The sequence below is a fragment of the Borostomias antarcticus genome (genome assembly GCF_949987555.1).
Source record: "Borostomias antarcticus genome assembly, chromosome: 15".
In the NCBI taxonomy this organism is placed as follows: Eukaryota; Metazoa; Chordata; class Actinopteri; order Stomiiformes; family Stomiidae; genus Borostomias; species Borostomias antarcticus.
This window is the reverse complement of record NC_140248.1, coordinates 13511491-13526185: the sequence shown is the minus strand read 5'-3', so window position 1 is coordinate 13526185 and position 14695 is coordinate 13511491. Positions and strand designations below refer to the sequence as shown.

Genomic DNA, 14695 nt, shown 5'->3' with positions numbered 1-14695 from the left:
TCAGAACAAACACATCTCTGTGATAACGAGCTGTATGGACAGGAGCCCTATACTACACTCTAAACAGCTACCTGATGTATACACTGGCACAACACACTCACTTGCCTCCAGCACTGATAATAAAACCTATTGAGTGAGCTGAACCTCAGATTTCTTTATCTTAATTTGGACGTAAGTGGCAGGGGGTATACAAAGGAAATGAAATCCTCTGTTATTAAAACAGACAGATGTTTTACAACATGTCTAGTGTAACGTGGCCTCATTCAAGTTGTATGCAATTTCCAGATTACTGGCTGTATTGCCTGAAGTATTTACATACAAAAATAATTTCATATACAAAACAGTGAAGTAGTCCTACTGTATTGATCTTTGATTGCTAGTGTCAAACTGGTGTGAATGCACTTAGGTCGACATGATTGCATGAAAGTGTAATGAGGTAGCCTATAATCAATGGAAGGACCGCCCATATTGTAGGAGATTTATCTAAAACAAAACAACAAAAACATTAGGCCTACAGGTACATGCTTTTCAGCAGTACATCAACTGCGAGTAATGAACCACACCATTGGTGTGAATTCAATTCAAGAACGAGAGAACAATTACTTCTAGCAAATGTTTGAACAATGATAGGTGTTGGGCCTACTGAAACTACAAAGATATGACGCCTATCCCCTACTATCCCTTCCCGTCCTTTATTTTAATTAAACCAATGTTGACCTTTATTTAAAAAGTTATGTTTATCTATCTGTAGTTTCAATTAAATGAGTAGCCTATGGTGCAGGAAATAAGTTGAGAGGGAAATTTGGGAGGATGTAGCAAACAGGCTTGAGTTTGTACAGTAGCCTGCCTGACATTGTTTACACTGTTATGGCAGGAGCCTGGATTCATTTGAGTCAGTCATCTTTTTTTTCTCTGCTCTCGTCGCCTCTCCTCACATACGTAGACGGGACTTGGCCATATAACTCAAATAGATGATTAAATCCCCACATGAAGACAACCGCGCTGACACTAACATCTGTGCTACAGGACGTATGTGATGTTAATGAGGAAATCGAGATGGTAAGAGCATTATTAACTTATAATAAAGTCGTTGAATTGTTTAATAAAGTGCTCGTAAATGTAGATATAGGCTGAATAACAATCAGGTCTTGAAGTAGGCTATAGCCTAGACTATAGATAGCCTATATAGATGCAAGAGTAGCGTTATCCCACCGCTGGCAGGTGCAAGGTGTATCACCATACTGTCAGTGTACAATCACACACTAATGAAATTCCATTGGCTTTTGCGACTAATGCCATTCTTGATTTCCACACATTATTGTTTTACCGTCATTGAGTAATGTCTGTGACCCATACAGTAGGCCTATATATATATATATATATACACACACACACACACACACACACACACACACACACACACAGCCAGGGGTGTAGTGGAGGGTAAACCCAAATAAACTCAGTTTATCCACCTCTTTAGAATAAGGCTGAGAGTTTACTCACCTATTTTCTGATCAACTGTGTTAATCAATGAGGAGAAACAAGGTGGGTAAACTGTACTCAACAGAGTTTATCCACCTCTGTATTTAAGACTACACCCCTGGTTACAGCCTGATCTTTTGCGTAAGAGAGTTGCAAAAATACAGTTGGCTACTGTACATCATGTTGTATGACCTGGGTTTACTGGTTTAACTTCACACTAAGTTTACTGAATAATTATATGAAGGCTGGTTACAGATCTGCAATTAGACAAGTGGACGATGCAACAGCTAAACGATTAGTGTATCTTCTGCACTGTGTTTACTGTATCTAATGCACTTATTAAGTTGCTTTGGATAGCGTTTGCTAAATGACTGTAATGTAAATGTAATGTATCTTGACACACTTAAGTAAAGTTACTTAAGTCAAGTTAATAAATAAATAAATAAATAAATTAATAAATAAATAATTCTGCTCACTTGTTCTGCAGCTGGTCCTGAGAAGGTAACTCCTATAGGAGTTATAACTGTTCAGTTATAACTGGAGGATCAGGAATCTCAAACGAAATAATCAGGACAAACAAATAACCGTTGGATTATTTTACTGGAAAACGGACTTTTGCTGCGTTGCCTCCTTTAAGCCTAGTTCTATGGAAGATGAACAACTGTGTCCCCCAAACCACTAATCGGACAACAGACCCCTTAGGGGGCCATGAAATCTGGGAGGTTGTGGTGATAGTTGTCATCACAGGGCCTCTCTCTCTGGTCACCATCGTTGGCAATCTACTTGTCGTGATCTCCTTCCGGGTCAACATCCACCTGCGCACCATCAGTAACTACTTCCTGCTGAGCTTGGCGGTGGCCGACCTCATCCTGGGCGCCGTCTCCATGAACCTCTATGCCGTCTACATCATCATGGGCCGCTGGACCCTGGGGAGCCTGGCCTGCGACATCTGGCTGGCGGTGGACTACGTGGCCAGCAACGCGTCTGTCATGAACCTGCTGGTCATCAGCTTCGACCGCTTCTACTCGGTCACGCGGCCGCTCACCTACCGTGCCAAGCGGACGGCCCGGCGTGCAGCGGTTGCCATCGGCCTGGCTTGGGCCGTGTCCTTCGTCCTGTGGGGGCCTGCCATCCTCTTCTGGCCGCACGTGGCGGGCAGGGCCTCGGGGGACCGTGACGACTGCTCCATCCCGTTCCTGGACGAGGCGGCCCTCACGTTCGGCACAGCCATCGCCGCCTTCTATCTCCCCGTCACCATCATGGTCGTGCTCTACTGGAAAATCTACTGGGAGATCGAGAACCGCTCCCAGAGTCTGGAGGGCCTGCTGGGGTCTGTGAGAACCGGCAGCCAGGGACACATCATCTACTCCAACAGCGCCAAGAGCATCAGCAGCTCCAGAGAGGTGCCTGCTGTGAGGGATCCGTGCGGCGACGAGTCGAGTGACCGCTTCCCCGAGAGAGAGGAGGCCAAGGCGAACAGGGGGAGGAGCATCATGGCACTCTCACTCACTCCTACCGCGGGGAGCTACAAGGAAGGTAGCAGGACTGCGGACGAGGAGGAGGAGGAGGAGGGGGCTACCGTTTCCCTGTCCTCGGAGGAGGAAGAACCAGAGCAGAAGCAGCAGCGGCCCAGCAGCACGCCGTCAGGCCCCCCCGTATCCACGGCCCCTCTCGATGACACCCCAGGCGGGGGGGCCGGAGGAGCCCGCCAAGCTTCGTCCTCAGAGGTGGAGGAGGCCCCAGCTAGCCCACGACGAGGCTGGCGTTCCTCCCTCAGGGGCTCCACCTCCTCCGAATCCAGGCGCCACAAACTGCCCAAAGCCAGACGACGAAGGAACATGATCATCAGGGAGAAGAAGGCGGCCAGGACCCTGAGCGCCATCCTGCTGGCGTTCATCCTCACCTGGACGCCCTACAACATCATGGTCCTGGCTTCCATCTCCTACTGCGTGCCAGCGAAGCTCTGGCAGCTGGGGTACTGGCTGTGCTACATCAACAGCACAGTCAACCCCGTCTGCTACGCCCTCTGCAACGAGAACTTCAGAGTTACCTTCAAAACCCTCCTGCTCTGCCGCCTGGGCCACCGGGATTGGGCCAGGACTCGCCATGGCACCCAGGCCTCCTTCAGGAGGCGGGACACCGGCAGCACCAGCGTCTGAAACGTGTTCTGGACTCAACTTTACTGACTCTGTGGCTCAGTCAGGCCCCGGCCCCACAGACAGACAGTCCAGGTGTATGCCAGGACATGGAGAGAGACATGGAGAGACAGTCCAGGTGTATACCAGGACATGGAGAGAGACAGTCCAGGTGTATACCAGGACATGGAGAGAGACAGTCCAGGTGTATACCAGGACATGGAGACAGTCCAGGTGTATACCAGGACATGGAGAGACAGTCCAGGTGTATGCCAGGACATGGAGAGAGACAGTGCTGCACAATGCTGAGAAACGTCTGTCTAACTCTGACTGGTTGCCTATGGTATAGTATTCCACTCTCAGTGAAACGCAGAGGTTTATGGGCACCCTTATTGAAACTATGAAGAATAGGGCCATGTGCCAATTCAAGGCTTCACATTCACAATAATTACATCACTGATATGAATGTCTACGATATATAGATAGATAAGATAGATAGATAAGATATAGATAAGATAGATAAAATAGATAGATTAGATAGATAGATATAGATAGAAATAAAAAAGGCCACACAATATATTCAGTGCCAAATATTTTATTTTCCTGGAAAAAATGACAAAACCTTGTACCATAAAGGAAACATTCCATCACAATCAAAAACAAATCCCAGAAATGTTTAACATCAACTGAGTAAATATCATTTATGAATATGAAAAAAGTGAATTTACCAGAACAGCAATATTCCAATGGCCACTGTTTCTAAACAAGCATTTAACATTGCAATGAGAAAGAAAACCAAGTTACACTTGTGTAATGCTTTAGTATCGGTTAGTTGGCTATTGATATATCAGGTAATATAGCTAAATTATATCACTTTCCAATACCTTGACCAAACAAAAGCGGAGTACACCATTATGCATGTGTGAGAGCACACACATTTACATGCATTTGCTTCGCAGATTGTTTTGCTTGTCCTTGTGTCTTTACCATCTCCTCTCCTTGAAACACTGTCACTATTTCAGGTAAAATAACCTGATAGAGCCATCAACCAGATCTGCCAAGAGTAGCACCTCGTTTTTGGAGACAATGCATAATTATGTGAAAGCAGAAATAGAAAATGGGTAAAATAGGTGTTCCCTTTCCATGAAACCAGACACGATTAAATCAAGGAGGTTCTATAAAACACTATAGAGCCGTTCACCATCCCTCTGTATATCTCTATGCAGTAAAACATTCACCTCATAAGACCATCCTGATCTATCAAGCTCACAGATCAGGATGGTCTCACAAGGCTAGTAAAACATGTCTGTCAAATAAAGTTTTTTTTTTCTTTCTAACCAAGAAAAATGTCAAAGTGTATGAACTGCAGGTGCACAGTAGTCTAGTGTGTGGACAGCTGTTGAGAGCCCACTCAGAAGGCCCTGTCCTCTCACTCATCTACCTATACAAACTCTTGTGTTGCTCCTCACTGCCATCCTGTGGCTATAACTGGGAGGGAGCACGATCATGAACTCCCCAACATGGGTTAGCAAATGATAAATCCTAAAAATAAATTGTGTGTGAAACTTGGGAGCGATTGCTGGTCTGTGGGCCAGAGGTAAGACCTCTTGGCCACACTGCAGCTGTCCAGGACCAGTGTAGCCTACCAACAGTTTGATAGACAGCAACTCTTTTTGGTTAAAGGGTGGCTGTGGGTCCAGGCCAGGATCAGACATCATAAACATACACATAAATTCACTCAGTCACATCACATCAACCACTCTCTTATCCCACAGCAGCCAAAGAATAGATAATAAAATGGGTACTGAGTAATGGACATTTCTTACGTAGATCAGTGCAATAGATAAAGAGCTTGGCCATCATTTAGGATTGAGGCCAATATGTTGCCATATTATTATTATTATTATTTAGAGCTTTTTTATAGTGACGTCTATTGCTGATATTAAAACAATGCTGTCTGATCCTCTGTCCATTTGCAGAGTGTCACGAGTCACTTGGCAACAGCTACAGAGGAGACGAGAGACAATCACTTGGCAGCGAATGAAAGCTGCGATAGCCAGAGTCCTTTTCTCTGACCGATGGAGATAACTAGTGTAAGAGACCAATCTCTATCATTTCATCTTATAAATAGTTCACACCTTTATATGCTATACAAATATATAAATATAAAAAACATTTCATACTACGATCAAGCATTGGCATGCTAGTTGATTCCAACTATCTCGGTTGCAACAACCGATATACTGCAGGATAAAAGCAGAATTTAGTTCAGGATTGTTTGAGTTGGCTACACTGACTAATAGTTGAAGAGAAAAGCCTGTGGGTCATTTGAACTGCGAACTGTGTAACAGTCATATAAGAACCAAACCGAGGCGTATTGCACGGGGAGTCGGTAAGGTAATCCTTCCCTTCCCACAAGTCTTAGGGTTAGTGAACCACTGCTGGCCACTGAGGCGGGCACATCTTTACTAAGGGAGAACCGTACTGCAGGTGGATGTTCGTGTGTGTGTGTGTGTGTGTGCGTGTGTGTGCGTGCATGTGTGTGTGCGTGCGTGTGCGTCCATCATGAAGGAGGGGCATTCTGGTTCTGATATATGGATGCCTTGTCTTTCAAAAGGTCCAAACAGAGGTGACAGCTCCAGCTCCCTGAGGAAAGACAGAGGTGGATGTTAGCGTGGTCCGTACCACACACCCGTTCTCCCTGGGTTCCACCTCTGACTACTGCTTTGGTTTAGGTCACCGGGGCTATGCTGCCTGGCAAAATATACTTAGCTGAAATTGAAGGAAAATAAATTCCACGCAATGACAATGGAATAAAACAAGAGCCACCGTCTTTTCAATGGAATATCATGGCAAATCATGGAAGTGACAAGCTATGCCGTTAGGCTTAACGTCTGGAGTGTCTTACCTTCAGGGGGCTCAGCCATAGGGGGGCTGAGACAGTACATGTGGTAGCCCCTGTCACAGTCATCACAGAACAGAAGCTGGTCCTGTCGGGGAAAGGCGACAAGCTCAGTATACAAGGCAGTGTGCAGAAAGACTATTTCAGCCATTAACCCATCATCTCTTTAGACGTCCACGTGTCACTCATTCTACTGTGATGCACCGTCCGCGCAGAACATTTTGTGTGTAAAAAGCTCACAGCATTATCATGGCACTGTTGTCAACAGCTGGTGTTTCTGTCACCGTTCCACTCACGTCGTTCTCAGAGGTGCCACACATATTGCAGCACTTGCACTCGATGCACTGCCAGCGGTAGGTCTTCACTGCAGCCATCATGACAGGAGTGAACTGCAGACAGGAGGGGTGGCCTTGGTTGGAACAGGAGAGAGAAACAAAACACAGAGAAAGATGGTAAATGGACTGCACTTTATCACGCCTCTCTACCTTCCACTTCCACATACAGCGCTTCACAATGGCCTCTCATTCACTCATTCAAGCATACATTCACACACCAATTATGGCGGCTGCTATGCAAGGCGCTAGCCTGCTTGTTGGGAGCAATTTGGAGTTCAGCGTCTTGCTCAAGGACACTTGGACATGTGTGGCAGGAGGAGCCTGGATTCGAACCGCCGACCCTGCGATTGTTGGATGACCCGCTCTACATCCTGAGCCACAGCCTCCCCATAGAGTATAGGTCTCAGACTGAGCACATCTTAGTTCTTATTAGTGACCTCTGTGGGGATTTAGTTTTTTTTTGTGTGTGCATGGCTGTAAGCCAGCGCACCTAGGATAGTTTGTCCGGTTATCCCTACCTCCCTCCGGTCAATGTTGACCTGCATTTCTCTGTTGGCACCACAAGAGGCAGTAGTCCACTGCACACGTAGAGTAGTGGTGAGAGCATTGGACTCCCACCCGGGAGATCCGGTGGGGATGACTTTATGGGACTATACCCCAAACCTCCACACGTTCATCCTTTCACTCTAATCTTTTTATCCCTTACCTTTGTCCAGAAACAGAAGTTTAACCAATTGCAGCAAAATAGCTAACGTTACAGGAATCATCAGTGTAACTGCTTTAGCCACTGACCGCTACCATTAACGTTATGGAAGCTGCTACTAGTTGTTGAGCTAACTGGCTATCCCGCTCTTATTGTTCTGGATTAGCATTGAAAGCATTGGAACTGATGTGTCCAGGCGACAAGACCTATCTCAATTTATCAGAAATTATTTCATGTAATTTCAAATCACAGCTATTTCAGTGGCATGACTAGCCCTAGTCCTACCAGTCCTGAACAGAAACAAGCCAGCCATGCACATAAGCCAGGCTTGACCTGGCCTGGTTTACCTGAGCGTCCACAGTCGGAGCAGGACACCAGCTCCTCTGACTGGCCGGTCTTGTGGTTGGTTTTGGAGTCACCCAGACAGAAGTCACAGTAGTTATTGGGCAGCGCCAGACCATCCGGACCTTTCTTAGGGACTAGGAGATGGAGAGAAGGGATGAAAGTCATGAGTAGGGTAGCAACATTTCAGGAATATTCACAAACTTAATTAATTCCCATACATTTCCATTAATTCCCATGGAAAGTTTGTGAATATTCCAGAATTTTGCAACCCAAGTCATGAGAACTGCAGCTGTTCCGGTGTCACGTCAGAGTTGATTTCAGTGGTGGGGGGGCCTTACTTTTGGGCTCGTCGGGCTGTGGTGGTGGGGGCTCGTGGACCTCCGGCTCCTCCTTGTCTTCACCCTCTTCCTCAGCCAGGTGCGAGTGGGCGTAGTGGTAGCTCAGGCCCGGGCGGTTCTTGTAGCGTTTCCCACAGACTGCCAGAGAAACGGCGAAAAAATAAAAGAAAAACGGTATGAAAACAAAAACACAGGTGGAGCTCAGCGCCGCCTCAATATCAGCAAAGAATACATAATTTCAGCTGAGATCGCATCAGTGTTTCATAACCATAAGGAACCTGCATTCAATAGGTGTGTGTGTGTGGGGGGGGGACTGTAGAAGCCTGACACTTCGGGAGATGTGGTTAAGTCTAGAGGAATATCCAGAAAAAGGCCCACAAATGGGTTGTGGATTCACAATAATGTTTTATCAGGCCTCACAGGGGGGTGTGTGTGTGTGTGGGGGGGGGGGGGGCGTCCATCATAGGACCAGACAGGCCTCAGGGGTGTGTGTGTGGGGTCTATCATAGGATGAGACAAAGCGCCGGCAGACAGAACACTTCCTCTCTCCCTCCCACTCTCTCTTTCTTCCTTACCCAGACAGAAACTATACACCCTCGCTCTTGTATCGTCACAAGCTCACATCCTGTTTCTTCAGCTTGTAGTAAACGACTAGGCCTGTCTTAAGGCCACAAAGCAGCAGCCAAGAAGAAAAGGCACTGCTGCACCTCCAGATCTCACAGATAAGACACCGGAGTAGTTCGGCCACTAGTCGGCGCCACAAAGCCCAGACTGGGCTGGGTGGTTCAAAACAAAAGCAGACACTGCTTCTCGGACTGATGTGAGCACTCTGTTTTTGTTCCTTTGTCCTGTCATGTTTAATCTGTTTCTTGTTCTGTTTGTCCAGTCATGTTTAATCATGTTCTTAGTTTTTATTTTTTTTTATTTTTTACTTGTTTTAACTTTGTATTTCTTGTTTTCCCCTACCCCTTTCCCCTCAAAAGGCTGTGCTTTTTGCCAGGTAGTCATTGTGAATAAGAAACTGTTCTTAATGTCTTACCTGGTAAAATAAAGGTTTAATAAAAAATAAAAAAGGTGCTATTTGATGATGAGACTGTGACACAAAGAGAAAACATGCTGGAATGGCTGCAACACCGAACAAAGATACATCCTGAGCGGACTACCATTTTTCAATGCGTCTTTAAATGACACTTTCAACTCGGTTTTTCTCCTTTGACAGTTAATCTTACATGTATTAATTAACTGAAAGGTAAGAGCCAGAACAATTATTTGGGGAAATAAGGTGGAACTAACAAAATGAATTGTATGAGCTCTAACCTCAAAGCATAGGAAGTATGTTAACACACACATACACACAGACAAATCTAAACAGGCAGTGAACAGACATGAGGCAAATGGAGAGGCAGATTAGAGAAAAAAACGGAATGAGAGAGAAATATACCTCGTTCAGAAGGTTTTGAAATATGCTTTTGTTTGAAAGTGTCTGAAAGAGAGAAAAGAGAAGAAAGAGCATACACAGAGACTCAGAGAGGTATGCTCACAGGCTGACAGAAAACCAGACACAAAACAACTATGCCCCATCTGGCAGTTCCAGCAATCAAGACAGTTCTAAGAGTGAAAAGTAGCAATGAGAAACATTTGAAAGCAGCACCCAAGTAGCTAAAGAAATGTGCCCTGTCAATAAATTTAATTTCACCTTTTAGTGGTGTGGCATTAAACATATAGTGCTTCCTCAGTATCTACTTTTACTCACAGTCGCATACCAAACTTTTTGTGTCTCAGTTCCCAATCAGCTAGACAGATAGAGCAACCTGACAAAGAGAACAAAGGGGGCAGCAGAAAGGTCTTTGCAGTAGGAAGGTCTTTGGTCAGAATCGAGTTTGGCTGACTCAGCTGAAGTCCCCAAGCTCCCAGATTGTTTCCCCATGAGCCCATTCTCTGGCTCTCCTCAACCCCCCTGAGACTCACTGTCACAGGCATAAGGCTTGTCCCTGTCCTCCTGTGCCGCTGCAGCCGCGTCCAACTTCTTGCGACTGCTGCTCACTCCTCTTCCCTGGAGATAGACATATCACGCTCAACTCTTTGACTGGCCCGTCTCCATCACAAGCACCACTGTGTTTTAAGATAAAATGCCCCGGCTGTGACGGGAACCCAAACGTTTCCCTCGTGTCACCGAGCTTCCAACACCGACTCTCACCTTGCCCTTTCCTTTGCCTCTTCTCTTGGGAGTGTCCTCCTCATAGTCTTCATCGTCTAGGTCGTCCAGATAGTCGTCTGGCTCCAGGATTCTCTGTGTGTGGAGAGATGAGGGATGTTTGTGGCGACAGTGTACGAGCGACACCTCTACATCATACCCCTCAGTCCTGCAAATAAGCAAGTGCTGGTGTGGATGGATGACAGGTGCGGACGGCTACAGCACCTTTCTGATGCGGGCCGCGGGGGTGAGGCTGGCGGGGTATTCAGAGAGGGTGGGCTCCTCCTCGGGCCCTCGGAGCTCCGGTGGACCCCGTTTGTCCAGAGGTTCACCCTTCAGCAGGGCCTCTAGACTGCTGCCATCCGATGACCCTAGGATATCCTTCTTCAATCCCAGATCCAGCTCTGCATATTCATACACAAACAATGAGGTCAGCAACCAGAAAAGACACATACAGTACTCTAAGGGCCTGATCTACTAAGATCCCAAATAAAGTGATAAACTGCACGTCCTTCAGATTGCACGTTTAGTTGGAATGCATTTCGCAGGTGATCTACCAAGGATAATTGTGTGAATGACAACAGGTGCAAAAGTGTGAAGACAGCCCTATTTAAATGAGGGGTTTTGAGTGTTGTATCCCACAATTGCACCATGGAAGAGGAGCAAAAATGCAAAAGCAGTAGGCTATTTAACTTTGCAACACGCCAGAGGTGCGCTCAATGATGTTCCTCGTGCGGATATGGGCCGCATTGTATCTGCGCTCCCCGGGAGTATTTGGGTACAGAACTGGAGTCATCTGCAAGGGCTGTAGGGGATACGCACTATCACCTAAAAAGGAATATGAGATATGAACTGAGATGATGTTTGGTTCTGTTTAAGGATGGGCAAAGTTAACTGATTAAACGTTAACCAAACCCAAAATGAAACACTTATCAGGAGAACATTGGCCTATGATGAGGCTGGATTCCCCCCTCCCTCCCTTGGCTCACACACACCCATTCATTTATCCTGACCCACACTTGGGAGAAAAAACATAGCATACAGGCCTATTTGACAGCCTATAAAAGTTAAACAGGCCTACAGGTATGTGAATGTGAAGCCTGACTGATGAACAAAACGTTTTGCAAAACTAAATAATAGTTAAGCCTACTGCAGCGCAAACATAAAAATAATTAAATTATTCCCTCTAGCATGAGACCTTAGCTCGGCGGTAACATTATAGAACCACACGACACACTGGAAATAACCCAGATCTCCGGTGTGGAAAAATTATTACCTTAAAATGAATAAATACAAAAATAGCACATAGTAGACTTTGTAACCTTATAGACTCAAATATTTTCCAAATTGAGTTACCTATAAGCCAGCCATCTCCAAAGTCGCCATCTTGCAACTTGGAGAAGAGAGCACATCACAATGAAGGAATTAGTACCTGCCCTTCAAAAGGTACTAAAAAGCACACGCAAATACAATCACTGAAACTGCTTTCAGGGTTGATAAGTCACTGAGCGTGTGCTACAATTATGTATTTGCATTTTCGCCTCACATATTTTGCACGCTAGGGTAGGCAGGCCCCTTATTACATATTCATTTCGGCCAAAAGTACTAATTGGATAGAGCGTGCAAATTTGTGCACGCAATCCTCCATGCACACCGTTCATAGATCACCTCCTCCATGCACACCGTTCATAGATCACCTCCTCCATGCACACCGTTCATAGATCACCTGGCACATTTATTTGCGGGTATTAAGGGCTTTGCACATGTTTTTATACGTGCAAACCTTTAGCAGATCAGGCCCTAAGAATAAAAGACTACTACCTGACTTCAGAGGTGGGAAGACCAGACTACTACCTGACTTGAGAGGGGGAAGACCAGACTACTACCTGACTTGAGAGGGGGAAAGACCAGACTACTACCTGACTTGAGAGGGGGGAAGACCAGACTACTACCTGACTTGAGAGGGGGGAAGACCAGACTACTACCTGACTTGAGAGGGGGGAAGACCAGACTACTACCTGACTTGAGAGGGGGGAAGACCAGACTACTACCTGACTTGAGAGGGGGGAAGACCAGACTACTACCTGACTTGAGAGGGGGGAAGACCAGACTACTACCTGACTTGAGAGGTGGGAAGACCAGACTACTACCTGACTTGAGAGGTGGGAAGACAAGTCTGGGGTCCTCTGGCGGGTGGGCTCTTCTTTTCTTCCGCCACCTGCGGGACGGGTACGTATACAGCTGTCCGGGAGCCATGCCTAGGACAGGGCATGGAACACCATCATACTATGTAAAACGTAACATTACGCACCAGGTCGTAGCAGAATGAGAGACGCTAGCCCAGATTAGATGGGCGGGGATTATCTATGCCTGATCACGAAAGTCATTACTGATTGGTGTCACAGGGATTCCTGCAAAACCAATGAATTGCCAGGATTTGAGCACCAGATTTTTGCATGAAGTGTCCCAGACCCATAGAGAGATCTGCAGTATGCTTTAACATAATTAGCATAGTTTACATAGTGTATCAGTGAAAGAACTCTCATGGGTCTGGTGTTGAGACTACTCAGCCTGTGGGGAGAATGGTGTGTTTCTAACCTGGTCCCCTGTGTCTTTTCTCCATCCAGATGTAGCAGTTGCTTTGCGCCACGCCCGTCTGAGAGTCGAGGAAGGGCATTCGGACACTCCTCTCTGCACACAGCCGGGCGTTGTAGTTATGGCACTGCTCCATTGCATCTCTGTAATACTGCTCTCCCAGCCTGTATCAGAGCCCAGAGATCAGTCAACACCGGTCTACAGAATACATGGCATGAGGGATTCATACGAACAACACAAGACATAATCACACCCGATAAGTAGCCATATGAGGTTTAACAACCTCTTTATGTCATTAGAATTTACCTCTTTATTGATTGGTTGGAAAGAGGCTTAAAATCATAAAAGTCTTAGTAGCAGCCTGATTAAAACATTCGGTCTGGTGTTGAAAATATATTTGCACCACTGCATGGCTCACACAACTCTGGTATAACGTTTTAACCATGACCAAGGACAATACCTTTTTTGCTTCAGCGGCATACCTATATACCCATTAATGGTCAATTAGAATAAAACCAAATGGCTTTTGAAAAGTATGATTCATCTCCGGCTAATGGCATCTAATGTAAATTTGAGTTTTAAGCATACAAGCTAGCTACCTAGCTAGCAATCCAATCTACCTAACTTGATTGCTTGTTTCATGTTGATGATGTCGCTATCTATGCTAGCTAGCCAACTAGCTGCCGCAAGGTTGACAACTTTCGGTTACTTAAGGGAAATAATTTCAGCTATTAACAGTTCCAGATATGTTCACTGAAAGAAAGTCTACACTTACAAATACAAACGTAGCTGCAGTTGTATACTTTATCTATAGCAAAACAAGACCACTTACAGTTTAACAACATTTTCAACAACCGCCGCCATCTTGGTTTTGCCTCCCTGTAAATTTGCGCCTGCGCAGAAACATGTGTCCGAGAGCGCCACTTGGAGAGATGCCTCAAAGACAACTTTAAAGTCTGCAAAAAATATGACTTCTTTTCGGACAACATTTGTAACAAAATTAGTCAACAGCAGGATATAGTATAGTAGATATATAGTATACAATATAAGTTTACAATGCAGAGTGTACTGGTACACGAGTCTGTATGTTGCCTTCAAACATAGAAGTAAATAAAATTACATAAATGATCGCACCTCCAGCAGATGGCGTTGCTAACACTAATACATCCATGATAATAACGCTAGCGAAACATTACAAATAATATAAATAATCCTCTTTGATATCTTCAATTGATACACCATACCATTATAATTATGCTGATGACGACCATGATGATGATGATGATGATGATGATTGACTATTATTATACATTATTATTATAATGTATATAATTAGTATTATAAATATTATTATAATTTAGGCTACACAACTACACTGTGTGCACTAAATTGGTCAAATTATTTGTTGTATTTACATAAACATAATTTTTATACATTTAAAAATGTAGTGCAATTATTGATGAAAACGCAGGAAAGGCTATCATGCAAGCTAATGGCACTTTTTAAAAATCTGTTAATACATCCATGTTTTTATACCCAGCAGTTGCCAGTGCTACATCACTTTCACCCAGAGCCCTCTGCTTTCACCTCGTCTCAAGGAGGTTTGTTTGATTGACAGGAGTAGGACACAATTACATTTCTTTCTGACGTTTTTCGACCAATAGAT

General features: G+C 45.2%; 2 protein-coding genes across 2 annotated transcripts; one reads left to right on the top strand and one right to left on the bottom strand.

The window, feature by feature from the left end:
- Positions 1–2135: 2135 nt before the first annotated feature.
- chrm1b (cholinergic receptor, muscarinic 1b) lies at positions 2136–3641 on the top strand (the record flags this gene model as incomplete). Its single annotated transcript, XM_084450254.1, has 1 exon — positions 2136–3641. One exon carries the CDS (start codon positions 2136–2138, stop codon positions 3639–3641), a length of 1506 nt encoding a protein of 501 aa, XP_084306380.1.
- A 587-nt stretch (positions 3642–4228) lies between these two features.
- LOC311318378 (zinc finger protein ubi-d4-like) lies at positions 4229–13897 on the bottom strand. Its single transcript, XM_084449699.1, has 11 exons — positions 13862–13897; positions 13033–13193; positions 12585–12692; positions 10660–10838; positions 10438–10530; positions 10209–10293; positions 8241–8378; positions 7905–8036; positions 6816–6928; positions 6526–6607; positions 4229–6263 (listed from the first exon to the last, which is right to left on the bottom strand). Exons 1-11 carry the CDS (start codon positions 13891–13893, stop codon positions 6181–6183), a joined length of 1206 nt encoding a protein of 401 aa, XP_084305825.1. The 5' UTR covers positions 13894–13897; the 3' UTR covers positions 4229–6180.
- Between the last annotated feature and the right edge of the window lie 798 nt (positions 13898–14695).